Source organism: Montipora capricornis, chromosome 2, assembly GCF_036669925.1.
Source record: "Montipora capricornis isolate CH-2021 chromosome 2, ASM3666992v2, whole genome shotgun sequence".
NCBI lineage: Eukaryota > Metazoa > Cnidaria > Anthozoa > Scleractinia > Acroporidae > Montipora > Montipora capricornis.
Window position 1 is genome coordinate 13,092,925 of NC_090884.1, and position 24,566 is coordinate 13,117,490.

General features: G+C 38.8%; 1 protein-coding gene across 1 annotated transcript in view; it reads right to left on the bottom strand.

Moving 5' to 3' along the window:
* The window catches only part of LOC138038918 (intermembrane lipid transfer protein VPS13A-like), a 133,743-nt gene that overhangs the window by 67,001 nt on the left and 42,176 nt on the right, over positions 1 to 24,566 (bottom strand). Inside the window, exons 27-48 of the mRNA XM_068885012.1 lie at positions 22,684 to 22,771; positions 22,178 to 22,295; positions 20,280 to 20,352; positions 18,879 to 18,944; positions 17,675 to 17,817; positions 16,640 to 16,727; positions 15,439 to 15,669; positions 15,205 to 15,350; positions 14,132 to 14,334; positions 13,608 to 13,659; positions 11,859 to 11,949; positions 11,602 to 11,730; positions 9,862 to 9,942; positions 8,013 to 8,245; positions 7,068 to 7,215; positions 5,115 to 5,199; positions 4,612 to 4,659; positions 4,284 to 4,414; positions 3,455 to 3,627; positions 1,479 to 1,567; positions 217 to 497; positions 27 to 149 (exon numbers count right to left, since the gene is read on the bottom strand). Coding sequence (XP_068741113.1) covers positions 27 to 149; positions 217 to 497; positions 1,479 to 1,567; positions 3,455 to 3,627; positions 4,284 to 4,414; positions 4,612 to 4,659; positions 5,115 to 5,199; positions 7,068 to 7,215; positions 8,013 to 8,245; positions 9,862 to 9,942; positions 11,602 to 11,730; positions 11,859 to 11,949; positions 13,608 to 13,659; positions 14,132 to 14,334; positions 15,205 to 15,350; positions 15,439 to 15,669; positions 16,640 to 16,727; positions 17,675 to 17,817; positions 18,879 to 18,944; positions 20,280 to 20,352; positions 22,178 to 22,295; positions 22,684 to 22,771 — 2,820 coding nt within the window. The remainder of the gene's footprint in view (positions 1 to 26; positions 150 to 216; positions 498 to 1,478; positions 1,568 to 3,454; positions 3,628 to 4,283; positions 4,415 to 4,611; positions 4,660 to 5,114; positions 5,200 to 7,067; positions 7,216 to 8,012; positions 8,246 to 9,861; positions 9,943 to 11,601; positions 11,731 to 11,858; positions 11,950 to 13,607; positions 13,660 to 14,131; positions 14,335 to 15,204; positions 15,351 to 15,438; positions 15,670 to 16,639; positions 16,728 to 17,674; positions 17,818 to 18,878; positions 18,945 to 20,279; positions 20,353 to 22,177; positions 22,296 to 22,683; positions 22,772 to 24,566) is intronic.

Below are 24,566 nucleotides of genomic sequence, written 5' to 3' on the forward strand. Positions count from 1 at the left end.
ACTTGAAAAGAAGGATTTATCCTTACTCTTGCCGTCGTTGACCTCCTTCTGTCCTTGTCAAAAGCTGCAGACGTAATCACAAGATCAGAAATAGAACCAGACATCTTCTGCTGCTCCTGACTTTGAACGAAGTGGAAATCCAGAGAATTCTACAAAAGAAGCAAATTTCAGTCAGTTCCTGTTGGTGGAGCATGGGGTCTCCTTTTTCTCACTGACCTTCAAAAACAAGGCATAAGTGTCCTTATCTCTTGCATCTGCTAATAAAGCAATCTCTGGGTCTTTGATTTGGATCTGGACTGTGATTTGTGAAGGTTCTTCATCAGCAGTCTTCATGGTGATAGGCAGCTCTTTCATGATAGCTTGAGAGGTCTGATGAATTGCAGGAAGAGCGGAACGGGCAGATTCCTCGGTGACCATTGCTGACATGAACACATTGGAGAGAACCATCAAGAATTCAAGGTTTACCACTACATAGAAACTCCGTATCAGCATGACAACTGTAGAAAGTAAATGGAACTGTAAGGAGAATGAAGAAATTAGCTCAGCTGCACAACATCAAGACAAAAACAAAAATGGTTATGGCTTGCACTTGTGCACTTGTGCTTGTGATACTCCTAGTCGCTTCATGCTACGGAAACCGGAGAGAAGCGCCGGCCTGATGGGCCTTCCTAGGCTCGTAACAGAGACTTTTTTTGCACTTTTGCCATATACGTTTTCGCCAACTGAGCTATGAAGCCAACTGGGAGTTGGCTCACATGTCACCAAAGGCTTGAAACCAACTGGTCATAATTCACCATGATAGAATTTCTTCATCTTCAAAAAGAAGAGTTTTTAAGAATCAAACTTTGCAACTATTTCTGTTTCATTTTCTCTTATAGGCAAGCAAAAAGGCCACCTTTTCAGGAAAATTTTTTTTTTCAAATCTCCTGACCAATTGCTATTCAGTGCAATGCACTCCACGAGTCGAGTAACTGAAGACGCACATACGAAATGATCATATGCCATAAACTATGGAAGAAGCTGTGGACCTATTAATTGAAGAGACTCTGTATGAGAGACTGCAAAACGACGCCGATTAAGATTTTAGATCATTGCAGTCTTGAAGGTCAAGCGTTGAACCAACAATTGAATTTGGACCCATGATCTCCGTGACACCAGAGCAGAGCTCCACTAACTGAGAAATAACACAACCATTGGGAGCTGGTCATTTTGTAAGCTCATTGTGAACCCGTAGAGGATGTGGAAATGAAGAGACCATAGATGAAACACATATTCGAGCTGCAGAAAGAAACATCTTAAGATGTTAGATTATTGTAGTCACAAACGTTAATTAAGCAGTAATGAAATGAAAGCCTGAAAAATGCAGCCTTGAAACAGGTCTTCACCTCTTCAGGCTTTTCCTTATGTTTCTTAAGTAAACTTCATAAATGCTACTTAAAACATTACATGTACATGTATCTTGAAATTGCACATCTTACTCATTTTGTCCTGATTTAAGGCTTGTTCAAACATTATTTCAATCATGTTGTTTGCTTCACTTGAGCTCCCATCAAATCTCTCGATCATCCTAAAACAAGCGACAATATTACCACAATTTTACCATGTACCAGCATCAGCCATAACAACATAAAAGCACGGGTTTGCTTTTACAACTTTGGTGTACAGGTCCACGAAAAACTGACGGTCTGAAACACCAATGTCATCAGTAAGTGAGTGTAGTGTAACGTGAAATGCTAGATTTCTATCCCATGTGAAGCGTGTGAGCGTTAGCCCTACTGATGGAACTGGGCCCACACAAGGACAGAGAAAAACTCTGACCAGGGTGGGAATCAGTAAGTGGTTACATACTATGGTAGTCATATAACCGAATAGCAGTCATATGACAACAGCGTGGCATCATAGATGATCAGCAGTTTCAGTCGGGGACCCCTGTTGAGAAACAGGAGTGTGACACAGGAGTGTGACCTTGATCATTATAGCCTCCTTGGCTTCTCATTTGCCGCTGTTATTCTCCCTTCAGATAACCTTCACATTATTGGGTAGTGAATTTGTTTAAGGACGGTGCCTACCATTGTTATTGCGCATACGTTCTGCACATCTCAAGATAATCGGATTTCCTATCGGTGATGCTTACTAATACAGAGATATTTTTGCGCGGTTTAAAATTATGCAGAGAAAGTAGATCCTAGTAAGTACTATTGGTATCCAAAAAGAAAACTGGGGGCAACCATGCATTTTTCAGTGATAATTAAGCTTCAATTTGAGAAAGAACGCCATACATGGCTTTCTATTTTAAAGGTTTTTACAAATGTTCATGAATTATCTTTGAAAAAATGCGAGGTTGCCCCCAATTTTCTCTCCGGATTTCAACAACACTTGTTAAGATCTACATTTCCCGCATAATCATAAACCTGGGCAAAAATACCTTTGAATTAGCAGGCGCCATCCTTAATGTTTTTATTACACACTGAGTTTTTTAAGCCTCTTCATTAGAAACACTCCCGTCCCCAGAGGTTCTCCTTCCTCCCCACCTCCACCCCGACAGTAGGGAGATTAAGATTTTACGCCAGCGACGGCAACAACAACACCGCAAAACAATGATCTCATTGGTTCAAAGGAGCTTAAATAATCGTGCTGCACGTGCAGCACGGATTCTAGGACACATTCTTGCGGTACTGTGCGTGAGGACGACGTGAAATTACCGAATTTGAGGTTTTGACGACAAAGTGAGCATGCAAAAGAGAATCTTTCATTCTCTATTTTCACTTTGTAACTGCTCGTACCAATTTATTTTAGGACACTTCGCCCAAATTGTAAGAAGTGAACGAGATAGAATACCCGCGAAAGAATTATGATAAAGCATTTAGTGATTTTTCATTGAAGTCGCCGTCGTAGATTTTAAGGTCCCTAATCTGTACGGGCGGACGGCGGACGGATGTACGTGACGTCATAACTAAAATTTCTCGCATGGATAGATTTCTCAAAAAATCTTACCCATGGTGCTCCACTGGCGCGAGCTCCGCTAAAAATAAGCAAAGCTAAGATATTCTTATAGTAAGAGACTGTGCACCTTCTCAGTATATTCTAAAAGGAGCGGGACATTTTTTTTATTAGAATCTTATGCAAGAACACTTTTAAACAGCAAATCATCACCAATTCAAAACTAAACCAGTCAACCATAAATGCCTCTTCTAATTTGATGTTGTTAAAACCAAGGATACTTCGAAAAGACAGTAAAGGTTATCATAAGTTAAGGCTGTTCAAAGAAAGGCATTATTTTATTGATCAAAAAAGACATATGACGGATTTCTTCCTTTTTTTGAGGTAGAACACGAAATTATCTTGCAAAATGTCAAAACTCAAGTGGATCCTTGACAGTAACCTTTGCCCTCAACCATGCGTTGCGGTGCGTTTAACAGGAAATAAATGGTGCCACATGGCTCTTTTGTCTTACCGAGTCACCCCCTCCTCACTTTCGGGTCTTTTGTCGTCCAGCATGCAGGTTTCCAATGTCACCGTTGCATTGATGACAGAGTTGGACTTAACTTGTCCAGAGGTGGTCACATGGACAAGGGAAAATTGCCCTAAGCAAGCGTGAGCTTCTCTGGAACATGTTTCCTCTGTAGGCTAACAACAATGCAAACAAGATGCAGTTGAATACAAGAAAGGAAAAGACACTCGTAGGGGCAGACAAACTGAAGGAAATGGGGAGATGACAGGATTAAAAAGAAACGAATAAAATGGACCAATAAGGCTCCGATTTATAATAATAATAACAACTTTGTTTAAGTGTCAATGAATTTAACACAAGAGCACTAATAGGGGACACTAAGGAAATTAACTCAATGAAATCATATTGCTTTTTGTGGAGAGGGGAAAACCGGAGTACCCGGAGAACAACCTCTCAGAGCAGAGAAGAGAACCAACAAACCCAACCCACACATGATGCAGAGTCTGGGAATCGAACCCGGGTCACACTGGTGGGAGACGAGTGCTCTCACCACTGCCCCACCCCTCCCTGCCTCTTTTGTGCCTGGTTTCGTTGATTCCACCATCTGCTTTATTCCCTTTACTGCTGCGAAATTTATTTTTGTTCAAGCTATGATTTAAACAAAGTTTTGAAACACATACTTCCACACCAATCAGTATCAGTCTTCATTTCTAATAAATCTTCTTTGAATTAATCCACATATACATGTATCTCTTCTGCCTGATAAAAGCCGAGCACAAAAACAAAACCCTTGAGTGGATTCTACCATACCATGTCTATAGTAGTCACCCACCTTTGCAGTTTCTTTCCAAAACACGGCTGCAGAAACTTCTTCAATCTCAAAGGAAAATTTGACACTGTCCCACACTTCTTCAACACCGTCAGGTAATGTAATATCAGTACTTTGGTTTCCAACACCTGCCTCTAAAATATATACATTTGTTATTAGCTAAAAAATGGTACCAGTATGAAAACATTTTGGCAATTATGAATGATAAACAACAAAGTCTACAGAGTCAGGCCACTTTCTTGTTCAGCAGGGGGAACAGTTCACTGTCCTTTGCTTTTGAATAACTATGTAAATATTCATTCAACGGGGAAAGAAGTCAGAAAATTCATACCCAATCCTTGCTGAACAACAGGTGCAATTGATTCCAGCTGAGTGATTTCTAAGAGGCACAGAAGAATACAAGAGACAGTAAACAGAAAGATACATGAACTATGCATAGCTGAGTATTCAAGAGGATCACTGCCTCATCATTTCAGGTAACTTAAATATTCATTGCTTTTAAATGAACCCCAAACATATTTCATTCAGGAGACGGCAAAGGGTGGAGGGTGGGGTGTTGTATAAGTAAAATGCAGACCATGATTTTTTATTATTGTTTGTACAGTATCAAGAACCTAAGGCCGTCAATTTGTTTTTCACTCATGAAAATTTACAAATGAGACCAGATTGAAATCCAACAAAAGCCATGGTGTCCCATACAAATTAATGGACAACTTCCAATCAAGGAAGAAAGGAAATCGTGAATCAGTGCTAGCAGAAGAGAACAACAACAACAACTTTAAGAGGCAAGTGAACCCGAAAGGCCTCCGAGGATCAAATTCAATGAGTGATTACCGGTTTGCGATGCAAAGGTTCCTTCAGAAAGGTTTTGGAGCAAAATCCCCATCATGGTTCTAATATCATCTTCACCAGCACACAACTACAAGAGATAAAGTCCAGCCTTAGTTTGTTACAAATTGCCTACAAAACAGTTCCGTTTCTATGCACAGAACAAGTTCATCGATTTAATTATCCTTTTTCCTCTGTGTTGGAGATTACGATGCAATCGGATTATGGTTCTTGTGCCTTTAGAGCGGTTTTCAATCGAGTGTCGTAAAACCAAAACCAAAGTAATTACTTCAGCCACTCAAAAAGGACAGAGACAATCCAGTAAACCAATCAAAACTTGAAGTAATTACACGTACCCGACACAAAGGGCGGGAAAATGTGCACGTGCGAGCCACAATTGGTTTTGGTTTCACTTCTGATTGGTTGAAACAATGGCGCGAGAACTTTGAACCAATCACTGAGTGAAGTAATGCAAAACCAAAGTAATTATCTAATTACTTTCGGCACTCAATTGAAAACCACAAAAACTCCCAGTGGCAACTTCTACATTTTATTGTCAAATGCCAGACGATTTTACTCGTCAATGGGGGTCACATTTGACCTCTGCTTTCTTCATTTCTTTGATTTTTGGACTGCATGCGTTCTCTCGTCCACATTGGAAGGCTTAAAAAAAACGTCATTCAGCTTCAGGCATCCTCCCTTCCTATAGAGGTCCCCATTGTATGTTAAAATGCTGCTATGACCGAAAAAAAAAATCACTATGTTAACTCGGCTAAACACTAAGTGACCCAAGTTTTAAGCCTTGGTTTGAAAAGACGCCTGTTTTATTTTAACTAGAATTTTCCTATTTAATGGGCCACCATTACCCCATTGACGTCCAAACCGGCTAAAACCGGCCAGACTTAGTATTTTACTCTGTCTAACGCCACACGATTTTACTCGTCAGTGGGGGGAACCCCTGGGAGTCAATGAGTTACTAACTTTGGTTATAAACGTTAACGCCATAAAATCGACATTTCGATGTCGACGTGACACTATTATCAAGATATACGCGGTTGAGTGGAATAAAAAAGAGTTAATATATACAAACTAACATTACTAACTTTAAAATCTTGACAGAGCTGGATAGAGGAGAAAATGACATCAAAGACTCAGTAGTTTAAGAATACACTGCGTGTGCACGCAGGGTAAATTACAATGCAGCACGGGAGTTTCAGGCTTTCACGCTTTTAAACTTGTATTGCATATATAATGAGCGGCATTTACACGCCAACGTTTTAAGCTCGTGAGTAAATGACATCACTTTTCCTGGATCCAACCCTCTGACGTCCAATTGGTCAGTTTTGAACGCGAGTAATGGCAGACCGTGAAATCCAAAGCTTACACTCAAAGTAAACAGCCTTTGGATAAAAATCAAAGTTCAAAATTTTGCAAATCAGGTGTTAAGCAAACACACTTTCAAAATCTGAAGAAAAAAGAAAGTGATTTTTTTTATAGTACGGGTAGTAGCACTTTCACAACAGCTGGGCGAAAAGATAACATTTCTTCATCCTTCATTTGGTTATTATAAGATATTGAGATGAAACATCTGCGGTCACAAAGTACTAATCTGTTATTTCCTTGATTGAATTTCAAGGTCTTGGCCTCTGTGGAATGAAACAATTACGTTTGGAAATATTCCAACCAGAAACTCAAAGTTGTAAAACACAAATCGTAAATTCTCGAATATTTTCAACAAATACTACCTTTTGCAGCCTTGTGACATTGACCAAATTTCAACACTTGAAACGAGAATGTGAATTACCGGTATATCCTTCTACATCTTTGTTTCACCCACTTAACATTATTACAGGAAGTTTTTGAGAAAGAAGAGTCATTCGCTTCAGCGCATCTTCTTTTGATCTGACACGGTGTTTGAGTAGTGATGTTCAATTTCACACTATCAAATCTTGAACAAACCTTAACAGCAAGCAGTTTTCCCGTTACATCAATATCAGGAATTTTGTGGTACCAGGGAGATAAACTACGAGATAGATACACCACAAGGTGTAATGGATCGAGGACATGACGGGTGGGACCAACAGTTTCTCCATCTGTCATAATTGCCCTGAAAGGAACAAAGAATTCCCAGCAAATAAATTTCACCTATAACCTCAGCTGTAATTTTCTCCTTTTTTAACTTTAATTGCACAAATCTATAAAAACTACAGGATACTGTCATCTTCATAATATGGTGTCCCAGTGACGCCTTCAAGAATTAACTCAATCTCGCACAAGACTGACCGTCAAATGGAGACTATTTATCATAAAAGAAGAGAGGAACATTTTAAGCTCTATTTTCTCTCCATTCCTTGCTCCTAGATATCACTATGGCATTATGCAGCACCAGACATTTTGTCGGGAAAATTACAATCATCTTTTTAAAAACACTTTAAATTACCCAATGTGCATGAAAGTTGAACACTGAAATGTATTGTATTGCATTCAAATGCTTGCAATTCACAGCAAGTGAAGTCAAACTGTATGTCAACTAGATAATAAGACGATTTTGGAAATAAAGATTCTCACATTTTTTCTGCACAGTACTAATTTCACTAAAGAACCAGTTCCATGCATTTCAAATTCATAATCCAAAAAAGAAAAGCCTCTAGAGTGTTTTCACTCACGTGATCAGTAATCTTGTTTTAAATTTGCACCGAAACAAAAGAAAACATTTGCATGATAAAAGAGCTCAATTTCCGGAGGATTAGTTGGGGACACCAACATGGCCGCCTTTGCTTTGTTTGGGGACACCAACATGGCTGCCGTGACGTCACGTGAAAACACTCTATAGTTTTGTGTTGACTTGTGTTGTCTGACTTGGCACAAGGCCTTAATGTTTGAACATTGGAAAAAGAATCTAACCTTGATAGCTGCACTGAGCTTAAATCCACCACCATTTTGTCTACAACAACAGAATCAGTTCCATTCAGATTCTCCCCAGCAACGGCCAGATTGAAACTGTTTGAAATGTCAAGGTGACCTAAACTGGCGACAAAAGCGTCATATGATGTTGATCTGACAGGGATGATTATTAGCGGAGCTTGGATGGAGACTGAGAGACTGATTCTTGAACTTTGTGATTGAAGGTTCTGAAGCTGCAAGGACAAAGAATACTAAATCAGAGTTCGATAAAAGTAGACCAAACATTCTTTTGACACGATGATCTTGCATCGTAACGCTTGTATGCAAGTTGCCATTCAGTCACCAATATTTACACCAAGGAACACACGAATAATATCTGGTAGGGAATGGAGTTCCTGGCGTTGTAGTCTTGTCTTTTGCAGTATATCATGGTTGGGAGGGCAAATGATTGGAGATATTAGCTACAGCAAACTACCCTAAAATCTGAGTCCAAATAAAGATAATTATAATGATGATGAAAATGATGGTCATTGTGGGCAGCCAAACCACCAGGCCAGTTATTCAACTGCCTTTTGATTAATTAAAAGATTGCCTTTCACCTGACTAAGCTGGACCTTACAGCCCCTAAAAGCCAACAGTTGGAACCATCATCAATTGTGTTAGGCTCAATGTTTAAGGATTATCATATGAAGGGACTGGATGTATGGCACGTGAGACAATTGTTCACTGACAACTCTTGTGTTCTTTACTGAATGACAACACGAACAGCAATGAAAATGTTAGAGTGACTTTCGAATGACCTTGAAAAAGTGTTCGCAATTTGTTTCACGGACCAATGTTTGGCAAGGTTAAAACGAAGCTTCTCCTTATTCCCGCCAAGGAAACTCCTAATATGGGCAGTAAACAGTTCGATTGCCCAATCACATTACTGCATTTTAAATGACGTCAATGTGAGATGCCGATCGCTTTCCAGAAAGTTCCATGGAGAGATGACGTTGTTTGCATCCTCGTTCGCTATGCCAATGAAAATTCGCGCTGGTTTGCTTTTGTTCGATACGCCAATTAAATGTTTTGTATTTTTGTTTACGTTCTGTTTTTACATTGATTTTCAAGGACATACGAAAGTCGCTCTATCTCAAAACAAAATGTGTGGTATTATAATCACTTTCCAGCTATTCCAGCCATTATTAAGAAGGCTCGAAGTGTGCCGATTGCCATAGAAAAAAAACAAAACTGGCATCAACGTCAATTACAGTAGTCACAACAGAGGATTATATAAAATGTATCTTAGTCTGCAGACGTTCTTCACAAAACCTACGATCATTATCTTTTTTTGGTCCTTTTCTTTTTAGGCCATTATGTAGCTTTGTGGTATTTTTGTTGATTTCCAAAGTGTCGCTTTCTATGTTTGCCAGTTACGTATTGTATATAGCCACGCGCTGTGGGAAACTATGTCGGAACACGGGTGTGTACATAAACCTCATGTCATTTCACTAAGCCATTCACAACAAACACAATCTGCGGCTTACATTACAAAACCTTACCAGACCACTTACATGTAATGTGCTGAAAGACAGAAACTCTACGAAACTCTGGTCTACAAGATGAACAACTTACAACTGAAAATACCGCTGCAACACAGCCAAAAAACAACCTTCTCCAATTTACAAACTGCTAAAGGTACAATATATAGAAAACTAGAAAAAATCTTGGGATAAAGAAATTACTCTACAACAAGGCCTGTTCATTGTGAGACTAACCCAAAGACAACACCAAAAACAAGACCAAAATCATACAATAAACTACACAAAAAAAACTCCTAGCAATTAAAAGACGTTTGTACACTTACCGTTGCAGTTGCTGATTCAGCTGCGCTTTTTCTGGCATACTCCATTGCATCTTTTGCTGTTTGAAACTTGTTCAAAAAGTCCTGAGAGATGAGGAACATCACTAATCATAACTTCACTAAAAGGTTTTCCTAGTCAAAGCAGTAGCAGTAGAAGTAGTGGCAGCGGCAGTGGTAGTGGTAGTGGTAGTGGTAGTGGTAGTGGTAGTGGCAGTGGCAGTGGTAGTGGTAGTGGTAGTGGTAGTGGTAGTGGTAGTGGTAGTGGTAGTGGTAGTGGTAGCGGTAGCGGCAGCGGCAGCGGCAGCGGTAGTGGTAGTGGTAGTGGTAGTGGTAGTGGTAGTGGTAGTGGTAGTGGTAGTGGTAGTGGTAGTGGCAGCGGCAGTGGTAGTGGTAGCGGTAGTGTGCCCTTGCTTTTCTTGTGGATTGCAACTTAAAGTTGCTTGGGCATGAAACCAAAGTTCAACCCTTACTGCTGGCTATAAAATACTTCTTGCCAGGCTTCAAATTTGGTACTGCTCAAGCTAATACCTTACTGTACCAGTTTGAAAAAAAGGATGATTTTAGCCTAATAAATTAAAAAAAACTATATTGATTGCGACCTTTGGCAAAAAGATCATGTTAGTATTTTTCTTTGTAACTTTCTTTTGCACAGTTCTTCCTTAAATATCTTTATACATGCCGGGAGATTCATCCACAGTAAACAATTCGTTTTATCTTAGTATCACTGAGACAATATGAAAGATCTATTTTTTTTAAAACAAGGAGTCTAAATTCTTCAAAATGTATTATCCATTTCCACGCCTGCAATAATGATTCACATAACAAGAAGAGAGCAAAATTAAAAGCATTTTTCAGTAACATGGTTTTATACTGCAGGTAAACACAGCACCAAATAATTAGTTTACCCTGATTAAAGACGGATGGTGTAAAGTGCAGGTTGCAGGCCATTGTTTTACATAACCGACACAATGCAATGCAATGCAATGCAAAAATGCAAATCTTAGGCTTAAAGTGCTACTATGATCAAAAAATCACTTCCTTTTTTCTTCATATTTTGAAACTAATTGCTCAACGCTTGACTGGCAAAATTTTGAGCTTTGAATTTTATCCAAAGGTGGTTTACTTTCAGTGTACGTTCTTTGACTTCACGGTCCACCATTACTCCAGTTCCAAACTGACCGACTGGACCTCAGTGAGTTGGATCTAGGGAAAGTGACATCATTTTCTCACTAGCTTAAAATTTCAGCGTGTAAACGCAGCTTATTATACATGCAAAGCACGAGTTTAAAGGTCTGAAACATATTAATTCAGCCGCGTACACACGCATTGCATTCTTTAACTTTTGAGTCGTTGATGTCATTTTCTCCTCGATCCAGCTCTCTCAAGATTTTAAAGTTCGTAATGGTAGAAAATTAAATAAGAAAATTATGGTTAAAATAAACAGATGTCTTTTTGAAATCATGGGTTAAAACGTAGGTCACTTACTGTTTAGTTAACATTGTTTTGAGATCCAAATAAAAATAAAATTATTTTTTTGGGTCATAGAAGCACTTTAATTATCAAAGTATAGTTTTTAGGCATAATGTTAGCATTTTTAGCATAACGTTTGGGTTGTTTCAGCTATGGTGAAACAATGACCTGCAGCCTGAAGTTTACAGTCGACCCCCCAAATTAAAGGCATCTTTCAACATTCTGCTGTGATCAAAGTAGCCGACACAGCCCCTTAAACCAAGAGATGCTCACCACAAGATGCATAACAAATTTGGTGAGGAAGACAACTCTGATGCATCCAACTGTCATCTGAAATCTGACATCTACAGCTTCCATGTTCCTAAACTGGCTTCCAGATGTTGCATCATTGTAAGCAACAACCTGAAAAGTACATAAAGAAGAAAGCCTGTTGAATGTTTAATAACATGAAATAAAAATTATGGAATAAAAAAAGATAACTTCATTCACAATACAGTTCCTTCATATAAACAACTGCTCTTTGTACAAACCTGAAGACTAAAAACCTCCTGGTTCGCAATGGACACTATCTTCGGATACAAAGTTCCCGGGGTAGAATCTATCACTGACAAATCTTTCATTCTAGAAATTTTGAAAAAGGTGACACAAACAGCTCTACATTGACCACAGAAAGGAAAGGAACTTGATTTAAGTGCCTAATCTTCTAGCGCTGGAGCACTAATTGGGGACATTGTAAATTGAAATTAACAAATTAAGGACGGTGCCTACTATTATTATTGCGCATATGTTCTGCTTATCTCGAGATACTCCGATTTCCTATGGGTGGTGCTTATTAATAGAGGGATATTTTATGCGGAGAAAGCAGAACTTAACAAGTGCTCTTGGTATCCAAAAAGAAAATTTGGGGTGCAGGGATGGCACAGTGGTGAGAGCACTCGCCTCCCACCAATGTGGCCCTGGTTCGATTCCCGGACTCGGCGTCATATGTGGGTTGAGTTTGTTGGTTCTCTACTCTGCACCCAGAGGTTTTTCTCCGGGCACTCCGGTTTCCCCTCTCCTCAAAAACCAACATTTGACTTGATTTACTTTCATTGTTCATTTCAGTTTACAGTGTCCCCAATTAGCGCTCCAGCGCTAGAACGACTAGACACTTAAATAAAGTTCCTTTCCTTTCCACACATTTTTTCAGAGATATAAAGCTTTAATTTGGAAAGGAACGCCAGATATTGCTTTGTATTTTAAAGCTTTTTACAAATATTGTTAATTAATTATCTTCCAAAAATGTGTGGTTACCCCCAATTTTCTTTTTGGATTTCAATAACACTTGTTAAGGTGGCTTTTCCTGCATATTCAGTAAACCACGCAAAAAAACAAATGTACCTTTGAATTAGTAGGCACCGTCCTTAACGCAAATCAAATCAAATGTTGCTTTTTTAGGAGAGGAGAAAACCTGGAGTACCCGGAGAAAAACATCTCAGTGCAGAGTAGAGAACCAACAAACTCAACCCACATATGACGCCGAGTCTGGGCATTGAACACGGGCCACATTGCTGAAAGGCGAGTGCTCTCACCACTGCGCCATCCCAGCAGAGGGAAGCCCGACAAATGACAATCAACTTAACATGCTTTCATTTCATGTACATGTAAGCGTAATGCAATAATTCGATCTTGTCAACAGAAATAGCGCTTAATTTAAATTAAACTGTATTTTACCTGTGGACAAAACGCAGTTCGATCGGAGTGAGAATCTGGAAGACGATTCTCTTGTAACTTCGCTTTCTCTGGATAAGCAACTGTTAACCAATCAGGATCAAGCAATCATGCCCCCTTGATTACCAAAATTGCCCCCGTGATTAAGAAAAAATGCCCTCTGTCTCAGCCAATGAGCATTCAGTAATTTTGCCCGGAATATGATAAACACATTAATCATCCAGCCCTAGTAGTTCAAAGGCCAGATAACTTTATCCAGTGGATAAGTCACTAATCCACAGTATAAAATATACTTCACGTTAAACGGTAGCCAAGATTTTCTTACACAGATAGTGATACGCTTAGGGTGTGCATATTCACAGTTACAAGGGCAAATACTGAAATCCTTGCAGAGATTGAAACTGCCAGACGGTGACTTATCCAGTGGAACAACTGGGGCCTATGCAATAATCATAATAAGTCAAATGCAAAATGCCCAAGTGAGATGATAATGCACAGCATTAGAACCGTGCCTATGTAATGAAGAGTATTCCTTGGTGATTGTTACAGCCCACATCATCAAAATATACCTGGCAGTAACTTCTGTTGCACTGTTCTTGACTACACAGTAAGCAGATAAGCCTAAACAAAAACAAGAAGGTCCTGTTAAACAGAATCGGATAAGTTTTAAAACAAAGAAAAACATTGTCAACTAAAATGTCTGGGGTTTTTATATGAGATCAATACATGTACAGTACTATGGATTGTCTTTCACCTCACTGGTATTCTTTCCTTGCCTTATGCTCGTTTCAAATCCATGTTGAATAAACACTAAAATAACCAAATTGGCACGCTCATTTGCCATGCCCTTGCTTACTCTTCAAACATTTGTGTTTTCTCAAGTCCATGGAGCTAAAAAAAACATACAATCGGCTTTTTCCTTTTGAGAGCATCACATCTGAGGCTGCCAGGTACCTGTAACTAACAAGTCTTGTTTTCCTTGGAAAAGTCAAGCAGTGGAAACTACCATACTCAATTAAGAACTAATTTACTAAGCAAATCCAAGGTGAAGTCCTTTTTCCTTTAATCAGGAATAAATAATTATGTATCCTACCTCCAATAATGATGTGACTTAATTCACCCACTGTGGAGGTGACAGTGACACCAATTCCTCCAAGTTTTGCAGTGACTTTCACCTGTACCTCCTCTCCATTATTTTCCTTCTTTCTAATTTGCCTTGCATCTGTGAGTGGAGCATCTGTACTATCTTGGACTTGTTCTTTTGAGGCATTATCAGTGGTGTGTGGACTATCTTCACTGAAAAACGGAAAAAAAAATTGACAATTTTGCAATTAAGTACAAGATCAACAAACAAAATGATACATCAAATGAATAATATGTTGAACTGCAGATATGAAATCAAGCGAAGCTATGATCCTCGCAGTTATGAACACAATTTTAAGGAATTGCCTAGAGAAGCCTGAAAAATATCAAATACTTTCGTTCGTTGATTCATTCATCACGGGAAATTTTGAACCCACGAATGACCAGCTCCCAGCATCAGTGGTTTCATAGGTCAGTTGGTTAGAGCGTTGCACAGGCATTGCAAGGTCATTGGTTCAAACCCTGTTGAAGTCCTGAATTTTTCTGGCTTCTCCACGCAATTGCTAAAAATTGTGTTCTGCGAGGCTCATAGCTTCACTTTATAAGTACAAGATATAGACAAGAGAGAGTTAAGTTCATTGGAAACCCTCACGAAAGAAGTACTCAGGCATAAAATAATATGTAAATGTAACAGCATATGTTTTACGAACAAATGGATTAACAGTGGAAACCACAGCCTGAACTTGGTACAGAGATAATAAAAACACAGAAACAATGTAAAATTATTTAATATTGATGAATACCACATGAAAAGGAGAATGATTTAAGAGAGTGGTTTGTAAAATTAACATAACAGAAGAAAGAGACATCTTAGTATGATAAGGACTAAGAAAAGAAGTCTAGTGACTCCTACATATGGAGCAAGACAGAATAAGGTAGTAATTGCTGGTGAATCAATATGTTAAGGCTTTGTATTAATTGTCTGCTTCGAATGCTATCATTTTGTCCTTTGAGGAGTCTAAAAGCTGTCAAAACACCCTCTACCTAAACTACAGTACCATCTCAATAACAAGTAAACGGCACCTGGGAGGTAACATTTTTGTTGACAGATCGATAATATTTAGCAGAGCTTCTTGGTGCAGTTCAACTCGCAATGAAGAGAATTCAATATCGATCGACTGCTGGGTGGAATTGAATCTTGACTTGTATTCTGGATGGTCTGATTCAACCTTAGGTAGATAAAAAGGAAATGTTTGAGCTTACATTCTCAAGCAGAACGTGAAAAAACACTCAGCAAAACAGTTTGTTTTCAATCACCTTCATATATTTCAGCGACAACAGCTCTGCTCCATCAGGAGTTTCCACAAGATAAAGGGGATCTCCACCATGCCCATAGGTCATCTCCTTTACAGCCATGGATCCCAGAGATGCACTAACTGTAAGATCCCAGGGATGCATAAGGATATTTGTACCCAAGCCAGTGATGGACAGTTCAAGCCAAGGTGACAATTCTTCTGTCTCAGCCACAGTGCTGACATCAACTAAAATCTGAAATTTAGAGTAACGAGTACCTTTTAAACCTATACCATCGCTGATTCTACACGTAATGATTATGGCGTAAAAAATCCCTTAGGCTTCTCTATTAAGTCATCAACTTAATGCTCACTTGCTTCTTCCATAAGGGATAGCACAGTTTGCATGGGAGCTCCTATAAACTTTGCACCCTATCCTACCAGGCTAGCTTTTGTATCTATTTGCTGTTATAAACATTGTGTTTAACAGGCAGTGTAACCCATAACCTGTTTAACAGTCCTTGAAAATGATCCTAAATGGTCCACTTGCTGGTATAAACCATTTTTACCATAACTACACAAGAATCTTGCCATTCATATCATGAGATTATCTATAATCATAGTTAACCAATGGATGATTGCCTAGCACATGCGCATTTGAGTCATTGCTGCAGACTGAGGCTTGCCCTTGCAATTTGCTTTAAGTAACTTTGTGGTCTGTTTCCCCCCTCTCACCTTCCCCTTGGATTTGTTGGCGGACCATCTCATTATGTTCTTTATTCTCCACTGAGATCTCAGTGTGACAGGTGCAGCGGGGAAGTGACCCATGGGAGGTTTCCTTGGTTATAAGTGCCCTTTGTTTGCCTTTTGCCCACAATCATCAATTTTTCTTATTGCCTGCATTGCTCTCAATTGACACCTACCCTCAACTAAATATTGCTTAGCAGCAAGTTAAATAAACAACATCATCATCAGTGTCCCCTTTAACCCTTCCTCCTACAAGGAAGATGTACAGATTTTACTCTGTCTAATGCTGGATGATTTGACTCGTTAATGGGGGCTGGATTAGGGGTTAAACGGTTAATAATGAAAAGAAAAGAAAAGAAGTGTTTTATTCATCAAGTAAACCGTCTGGTCAATTTTCTTTCTTCAATTGTCTTGCACCACAAAAATAACCAGTGGACATCACTGATGACACTGAATGAATGGAAGCTAAATCCACCAACCTGTTCTATTGCAAAGTCAAGAGAAACTTTTACTTGCTTTGCCATGGCTTCTTTAGCATCCTGCTTAGCTTTCTCCAAGTGGGACCCACTGATAAAAAGAGCAAACAAGTGATCTAACAGAACTTTCAGATTGAATCAGATTACCAACCTCACTTGGAAAAAAGTTCTGGCAGAAATTTATTTGAGAGAGAGAAGAAACCTTACCTATTCAAGGCTGAAAAGACTTGAATGTCTCTGTTTCGTTCTTTAGGTCTAAACTACCTGCTATAATGAGCATGTTTGCTCATCTGACTAAGTTGTGTTTCTTTGTGACAAGCAATGCAGCGCAAAATACAATCAACCAAGAGCAAAGGGCACAGCTGGGCAATGGCAGATAGTAAAACAACTGGGTTAGAGGATTACTAAAGAATGATCCTGACATGCAATAAAAAATCCAAGGCAATGGTGCCAAAGTACGAAGTTTATAAACATGTTCAAAACCACTGATCACGCCAAAATGAAAAACGAAGCAAGCGGCTTTTAATGCTGTTCTCATATATAATTGAAAACATTTCCAAAATCTGTTAAAGATCCTGCAGTGATTGATCACCTAACACTTCTCAAACAAACAGAGAAAAGTTAATGACCAAATTAAATTCATTGGAGGCATCACCCTTAAGCGGGAGGTGCGGTGGCCTCATAGTTAGTGCTCTTGACTGCAGATTGCGTGGTCCGGGTTTGGGTCCTGGCCGGGGACATTGCATTGTGTTCTTGGGCAAGATGCTTTACTCTCACAGTGCCTCTCTCTCCACTCAGGTGTATAAATGGGTACTGGCGAAAATGCCAGGGGTAACCCTGCGATGGACTGGCATCCCATCCAGGGGGGAGTAGAAATACTCCTAGTTGCTTCATGCTACATAAACCGGGATAAGCTCTAGCCTTATGGGCCACTTGGCTCTTAAGCAGAGTTTACTGTTTGCCTCTATCACCCTTAAGCTCATTGAGTTTACTGATTGACCAGTCAATGATAAAAAATCAATTGGATTTAAGTTATACCTTGTGGGAGTTTCTGGTGGAGTTATGAACATTTCCGCTTCCTCTTCCACAAATTTCTCTTCTGATTTTACCTCAAGTACATCAAAATTGCCGACATCAGATTGTGCCTTAGCATTGTACCAACGACCTTCAATGGGAATATCCTGGATAAATGTAACATATACTGTTTTCATATGACAAATACATGAACTACCGGTATTTTTTTTTGAGAGCCAACACTTACTGTAACCTTTTTTTCATTATTGCTACCACAAGCACCCTACAACACTAAAAAGGCCCTTTGTGTTTTATTTTCTACACCTTGTACCTTAATTGTTTTCCCTCCAGATGATACTTATAACAAATCAGGTATCCTGTAAAATTTCAAGCGTGCAAAGTGCATCACAGCGAGCACCAGTGAGCACCGGTGGCTCAATTGGTGGCTCAGTTGGTTGAGCACCGGGCTGTTACGTGGGAGGTCGTGTGTTCAACTCTGGCCGGACCAACACTCGGGGTCTTTAAATAACTGAGGAGAAAGTGCTGCCTTTGTAACTACATCTGCAAATGGTTAGACTCTCTAGTCTTCTCGGATAAGGACAATAAGCCGGAGGTCCCGTCTCACAACCCTTGTTCATTAACTCTGTGGGACGTTAAAGATCCCACACACTATTCGAAAAGAGTAGGGGACAGTGTTCCCGGTGTTGTGGTCTGACCTTTGTATTACAGAGGGCCATGTGTTAGAAAACTCTTTACTGGGTTAATCATGTATTACCCTCTCAAAATAAAGAACATTGTATTGTATTGTATTGTATTGTATTGAGCAAAATTTGGAAAATGTTGAAGAAAAAGACCGGTAATGTCAATTAAAATCATTAAAAGCAAGGCCACTTTCTGTCTAATAAGCCTGCTTAGCTCGCGAAGGGCTTTAGACAAGTAACTAGGAGGGGATCATTATTAAAATAATTCAAGATGTGGTGTACAGAACAGAGATTAAGCAGAAGTGCTATTCTGTAAGTTAATGACTGGTATACGTTGCTCTAATTTGTATATGATGCAGTATATATACAGTGTATAATTATGTAGTATCATATTAATTTAAGGTGCTACACGTAGCCCTGTTTAGAAAAGGTCACAATATTCTCATGCCACTCAAATTCACTTTACTTGTCATCTTCAAATGACACGCAAGGGGCCGGACAACAGAAAACAATAGCACTATACACACCACTGGTATGGCATCTAGTTGATCAACAGCTGAATCTCCCCCTGGTATTGGAATACTATTGACAAGCTGCGAGAAAACATGAAATTTGATGTCAAATGATGGCAAATTAATTTTGCAAAATTTACAGTCAAACCTTGATGATCCCGACTTTTTCTCTGGTCCCAAGTTTTTCATGACCATTACTGACAATCTGTGAGAATGATTTTCCTTCCAGTAAAAATGTTCAAGGGCCAACCGACACAGATGTGCTTCCTCCCAACAGCAGTGCATAGCACGCAGTTTGGAGCTAAGTGAAATTTTATGTTTGAATGTTTGATCAACTTGTTCTGCATTGCAATATTTCAGTTAGCATAATGAAACAGTTTCAGCATCAGGTTCACAAACCCTATGCAATCCGACTGTTTTGGACATTTTTTCTTAAAGTTATTGACGTTTCTTAATCTTCTGTTTATTTCTCAAGTACTGTTTGGTACAAGAATGAAGCCTCGAGTTGTGCAAGGACTGGATGCCCATAAATTTGAATTAGGAAATGACGTCAGCACAAAAGGATGGCATGGACAAAAAAGAGATTTTTTTCAATCTTTTCAATCGCAGAAAATTTCATTTAGTTGAAAGTCTGTTGAATCGTTTTATTTTGTTGAAGCTGAGAAGTCGCCATTACATTGTTGGTCAAAGGCAAGAAGTTGTCATTACACTGTTCCTTTCATAAAAGATAAATAGGCAATTATTCAACAATAAAATGAGTAAATTTATCAATTCAATACGTCATCAGCAAGCAGCAGGTCTCAGATGTTTTTAAGAACAAGTTTGCCAATAACTTGGATGCAAATTAAATGAAGGATTGTGGAAAAAATCACTGAAGGTTGCCAGTGATGAATAGCAAGATGAAGCTCTTTGTGCCCGGTTTACTTAGCAAAGAATACAATGGTAAGAGTAAAAAAACCGGCCTTCTCTATTCTCTCTTTCATTCATGCAAACATATTTTTCAATTAATAAAAATTGACCTAAATTGACTTGACTTGAACATTGTATGCAGATCACCACATTTCACGACATCAAGCAGCCCTCTTTGATCACTGACTGCTGACCAACTCCAGCTTGTATTGTAACTTTTTTCAAGAAAGCAAAAACCAAAATTACTGTTCAAACCCAGGCACAACTGGTGTGGCAAGGTTATGGTGCTACTGTAAATTAAGGATCTCCTGCTTTGAATCAACTGATAAACTTGCAAGGAATCTTATAAACAACATATGTACAGTACATGTATTGTGCCAGACATCCCAACTCCTTTTGAAGGAAATAGGGAGTATTTTTTAGTGTCATAGGTGACCTGTAATAAGTGACTTGTGGAATGTGACCTGTTTTCTAACCTGACAACACTAAAATGCACTTGTACCCAACCTTAATAATTTGCTGTAGCTTCTTGTCAGACAAACGAACTTTCACAAAAGGAAGGCTGCCAGACAACTTGATTCTGTTGGAAAATACATGTACATTAAAAAAAGTATTGTTGCTTAACCAAACGAGCAAAGAATAATTTATGCCGTTTATGTGTTGCATACACAGCCAATGTATTACACCGTGGGAACAGTCCTTTCTTCTACTAGAATTTCATGTAGGATTCTAAATGACGTACATATGAATGGATATGTCAGTATATATGTAAGTAAGGCATTATGATCACGTTCGAATATCACATATTCTTGAACCCAAATTTCATCCCTACGAACGCACTTCATAATAATGATTACTCCTAGTCTTGTAGGAGAAAGAAATGATTGGATTTTTCCAAACTTGGTCACTACTTGAGCAGAAGGGTTTTTTGACATCAGTTACTTTTCCTAAAAGCAAGTCCTTTTGGAGTACAATGGTGACTTTTCTAGGCATGGAATAAGCATGCACATTTTGATGAGTATGTTTACAACTTTCTGGCGGATTTCTGCATAATTTCTTGAAGAAACTTTTTCATACTTCTGTCCTCTGTGAGAAATTCGACTGTGTACTTGGGACAAGATTTGAAACAGTTCCAGTTTTGGAACTACTTTCTTGTTGTTTCCCGTGAAGAGTTTGCCATTACTATAAGCCCATTTCTTTTGAGTTATCATCTGATGCATGTTCCCATTTTGATCGTTGTTTAGGCTCAGATGGATCCTCGTTTCCTGAAAGGCCGACTTGCTTCTCTGTTTTTTCTTTCAAGAAATGTTTGGCCTTGTTGTAAAAATTGGCAGTTTTACGAAAGTCTCAAATATTTTAAATAAATAATAAAGCAATTATTGAATTCGGCTTTCGTAGGATATGATGAATTCTGCAGATCTCGGAGGGTGTTATCCACCTTGGTCTTTGGCCTCGGTGGATAACACCCTCCTTGATCTGCAGAATTCTTCATATATATCCTACGAAAGCCGAATTCAATAATTGCCAATTATCATTCGATGGATTTTGCCCTTCCTTTTCATTGGCTGAGAGCCCACCACATGACCTGCAAATAACTGTCTACAAATAAGTAACAAGTGTTTTGCTGCAAATAATATTCTGCTCATGCGTAATTGAAACCATGCTCTTGTGTCAAAATGGCAATTCGCTTTCCTGAGCTTTCAGAAAAAGATTTAATTGTTGAGAACTGTGAAAAATAAAGTTAACTCAGTCATCGAATGATAAAATAATTATTGAATTCGGTTATTGCAAAATATCGTGATTTTTCAGTGTCTCGCAGATCAATTATTTGATCTGCTCGCCACTGACAAATCACGATATTTTGCTCAACCTCGTACAATAATTGTTAATTATTTATCTTTTATTACACAACATCAATCCCTGGGGAAAAAATTCTTTTCCTTTACTTCATATGTTCCTTTTTAAAATCCATTTGGGTATGGGGTTTTGAACACTCACAGCTCCAGCTGTGGCTCTTGCCTTAAGACCTCCTTTGTCCTATTTTCAGTTGGCTGTTGCTACTGAAGGAGGACAAAAATGTGTTGTACTGTTGCTTAGTTTTTTATGCTACTTTAATGGGGACATAGTTTTTCAGTGAGTGGTTAACCCATTGACTCCCAGGGGTTCCCCATTGATGAGCAAAATCGTCTGGCATTAGACAGATTAAAATGCTCTGGCGTCAGAGAAAAATACTAAGTCTGGCCGGTTTCAGCCGGTTTAAGACTCCTTCAATTCATGTTGTTTATTCAAGTGGATGAGTTGTCCAAAGCATGCCAGTCACACTTGGCTGCTGAATGTGCACCGATATATAAGTTTTCAGAAAGAGATTGCCAAAAGACAACACAACAAACTTAGAACAAACTCACTGTGCAAGCCTTATGTCATCAGGGTTTAATGCTTTTTGAAGCTTCATGTCCATTCCTATTGGATCCAGGATATGTTTCTTTGACTTCACTTGTTTCCTTGCAGTTTGCCAATCATCACCTTTTTGGTGTGACACATGCCATCAATGCATGACAATAACATTTTTAAACTTACAATTACCAAGTTGGGGCAGGGTGAAAACCCTCATTTGTCAACAACAATGCCTTTTTACCAACTACACGTATCATGTTCACTTGCCAAACCAAATACACATGAAGGGAGCCCTTCATATTTTGGTGTTACACTTGAAGTCATTTTCAGCACCAGAACTGATTGAAGGCTGGTTGTAGTCCCAAGGTACAGCGTTTATTGGCAAATACTGTATGTCCTTAATTAATGTTAGTCAAAATGACACAAAAACTATAGAAAAGTTTTCCTTGAACAGAAAACAAACAACTTTGGACTCTGAAATCATTATCTTTGGACACCAGCATGACAATGCACTGACCTGCTTTTGCAATTAGAATCTGAAGATCTTCCAATCTAAAGTCAAACTTGTCATAGCACTTAGACTCTAAATCCTCCATGCTTAGATCCTAAATCCAGAGTGAAATATTAGAAATCTACAGGAGATTACCAAGGACGTCACTGAGGGTGAGGGGCTTGGGATCTGTCCCCTTCCCTGGTTCCTTATTTCTGCATCCCTCGGTTCCCCACCTATAATTATCCTAAATGATCAAAACAAGGCAATTGTGGTTGAAATTACAGTACACGTGAAATGCGACAAATTATTGTAAAAAGGGTTGTTCACCTGAAGCAATGAGATACACTGTAGCAAAAGGAGATTATGCCAATCTTATTATAATCAAACTTACCAACAGCATTTTAGAAAGATGAAAACAATTACTCTAATGTCACAAAAGGACAATGTCACACCACAGGAGATAAACGCTTGGAAAATTAATACCAAAAAAGCAAGAGAAAAACACTATCTTTGTTGACTGACAGTAACAATGGTTTTGTGCCTGTTTTTCTATTTTTTTTATTTTTGAAAAATCAAAGATCAAGTCTTGGGGCAAGTTTAGCTATGGGTGCAGTCAGCAGTCAATAATAATAATAACTTTATTAACAAATTCAAAGAAAAATCTTAAATTTTACAATAGTAATAATCATAAAATAATAAATCATTTAATAAGCATTATAAAAAAAAATTACATTACACATGTGTCTTTCTCATTGGTCTTAGCATACTAATTAATAAAATCTATAAAAAGAGAAACTAAAAAAAAACAGAATGAGGGGAAAAAGATTTCGTACTATACTAGACCAGCTAGTAAGCAGAGTTGTATACAATACATCGATTAAGAAAGTCCGGCAAGTCCTCTTTCAATTTCAAAATCAGTCTCATGAATGTTCGTTGCTAGTTTTCTGTTACCCCTGGAGCCTCTCAGGCATAAAAGTGCCCCCCTCAGTAGAGCAAATGAGACTTTTGCCCGGATCCATGACACTGTCGTACTGTAGGTCTCGCCCTTCTTTATGGCCAGAAGCTCCGCAAGTCGGGCGTGGTATCTAGCACACTCTTCTCCCATCCCTCCCGTGGTGCTGAATACTAGGGGCGTGAATTTCCCTTGCTCGACTTCAAGGATCCTTGAAGCATATTTGTGCAGTCAATAATTGTAATAATAATAATAATAATGATAATAATAATAATAATAATAATAATAATAATGCTTAGATGCCTACTTGACATCAAGCAATGATCGACTCCTTCACTTAGTCCAACGACATGACAAAAAGAAAAAGCTCTATTCTATCCAAAGAGAAGCTGAAAAATACAAACGAGAATTAGACCTTCAGGAGACATCCCCTACATGTGATGAAAGAGCAGTTCTGGAAGCAAAGAAAATCAACGCAACTGCAAAACGCCAAGGCCACCAACAACTGCAGAAAAGATGGGAAGAAAAAGCAATGCATGGTAGATGTCCCTAATGGATTAGAGAAGCCGATGTTGACATGAAGTTGACAAACCGATTGCTCAAATTCAGTGGGCTTAAAGCAGAAACAGAAGGACTAATTAGAGTGGTACAAGACCAAGCTCTCCTTACTAAAACATACCAGCATCACATTATCAAAGATGGCACTGATCCTCATTCGGTACTAGATCCCAGGAAACCGTACACCACATTATATCACGTTGCCCAGAACTCGCAAAGACAGAAGATATCCACCGGCTCAATAAGGTGACAACCCTCCTGCACTGGAACATCTGCAGGGAATACAGTGTGGCCACTGTAGACAAGTGGTATGAACATGATCCTAAAACAGTAGTAGAAAAAGATGACATCACTATCCTCTATGACATGTCGATCCAGACAGATAGAACAATAACAG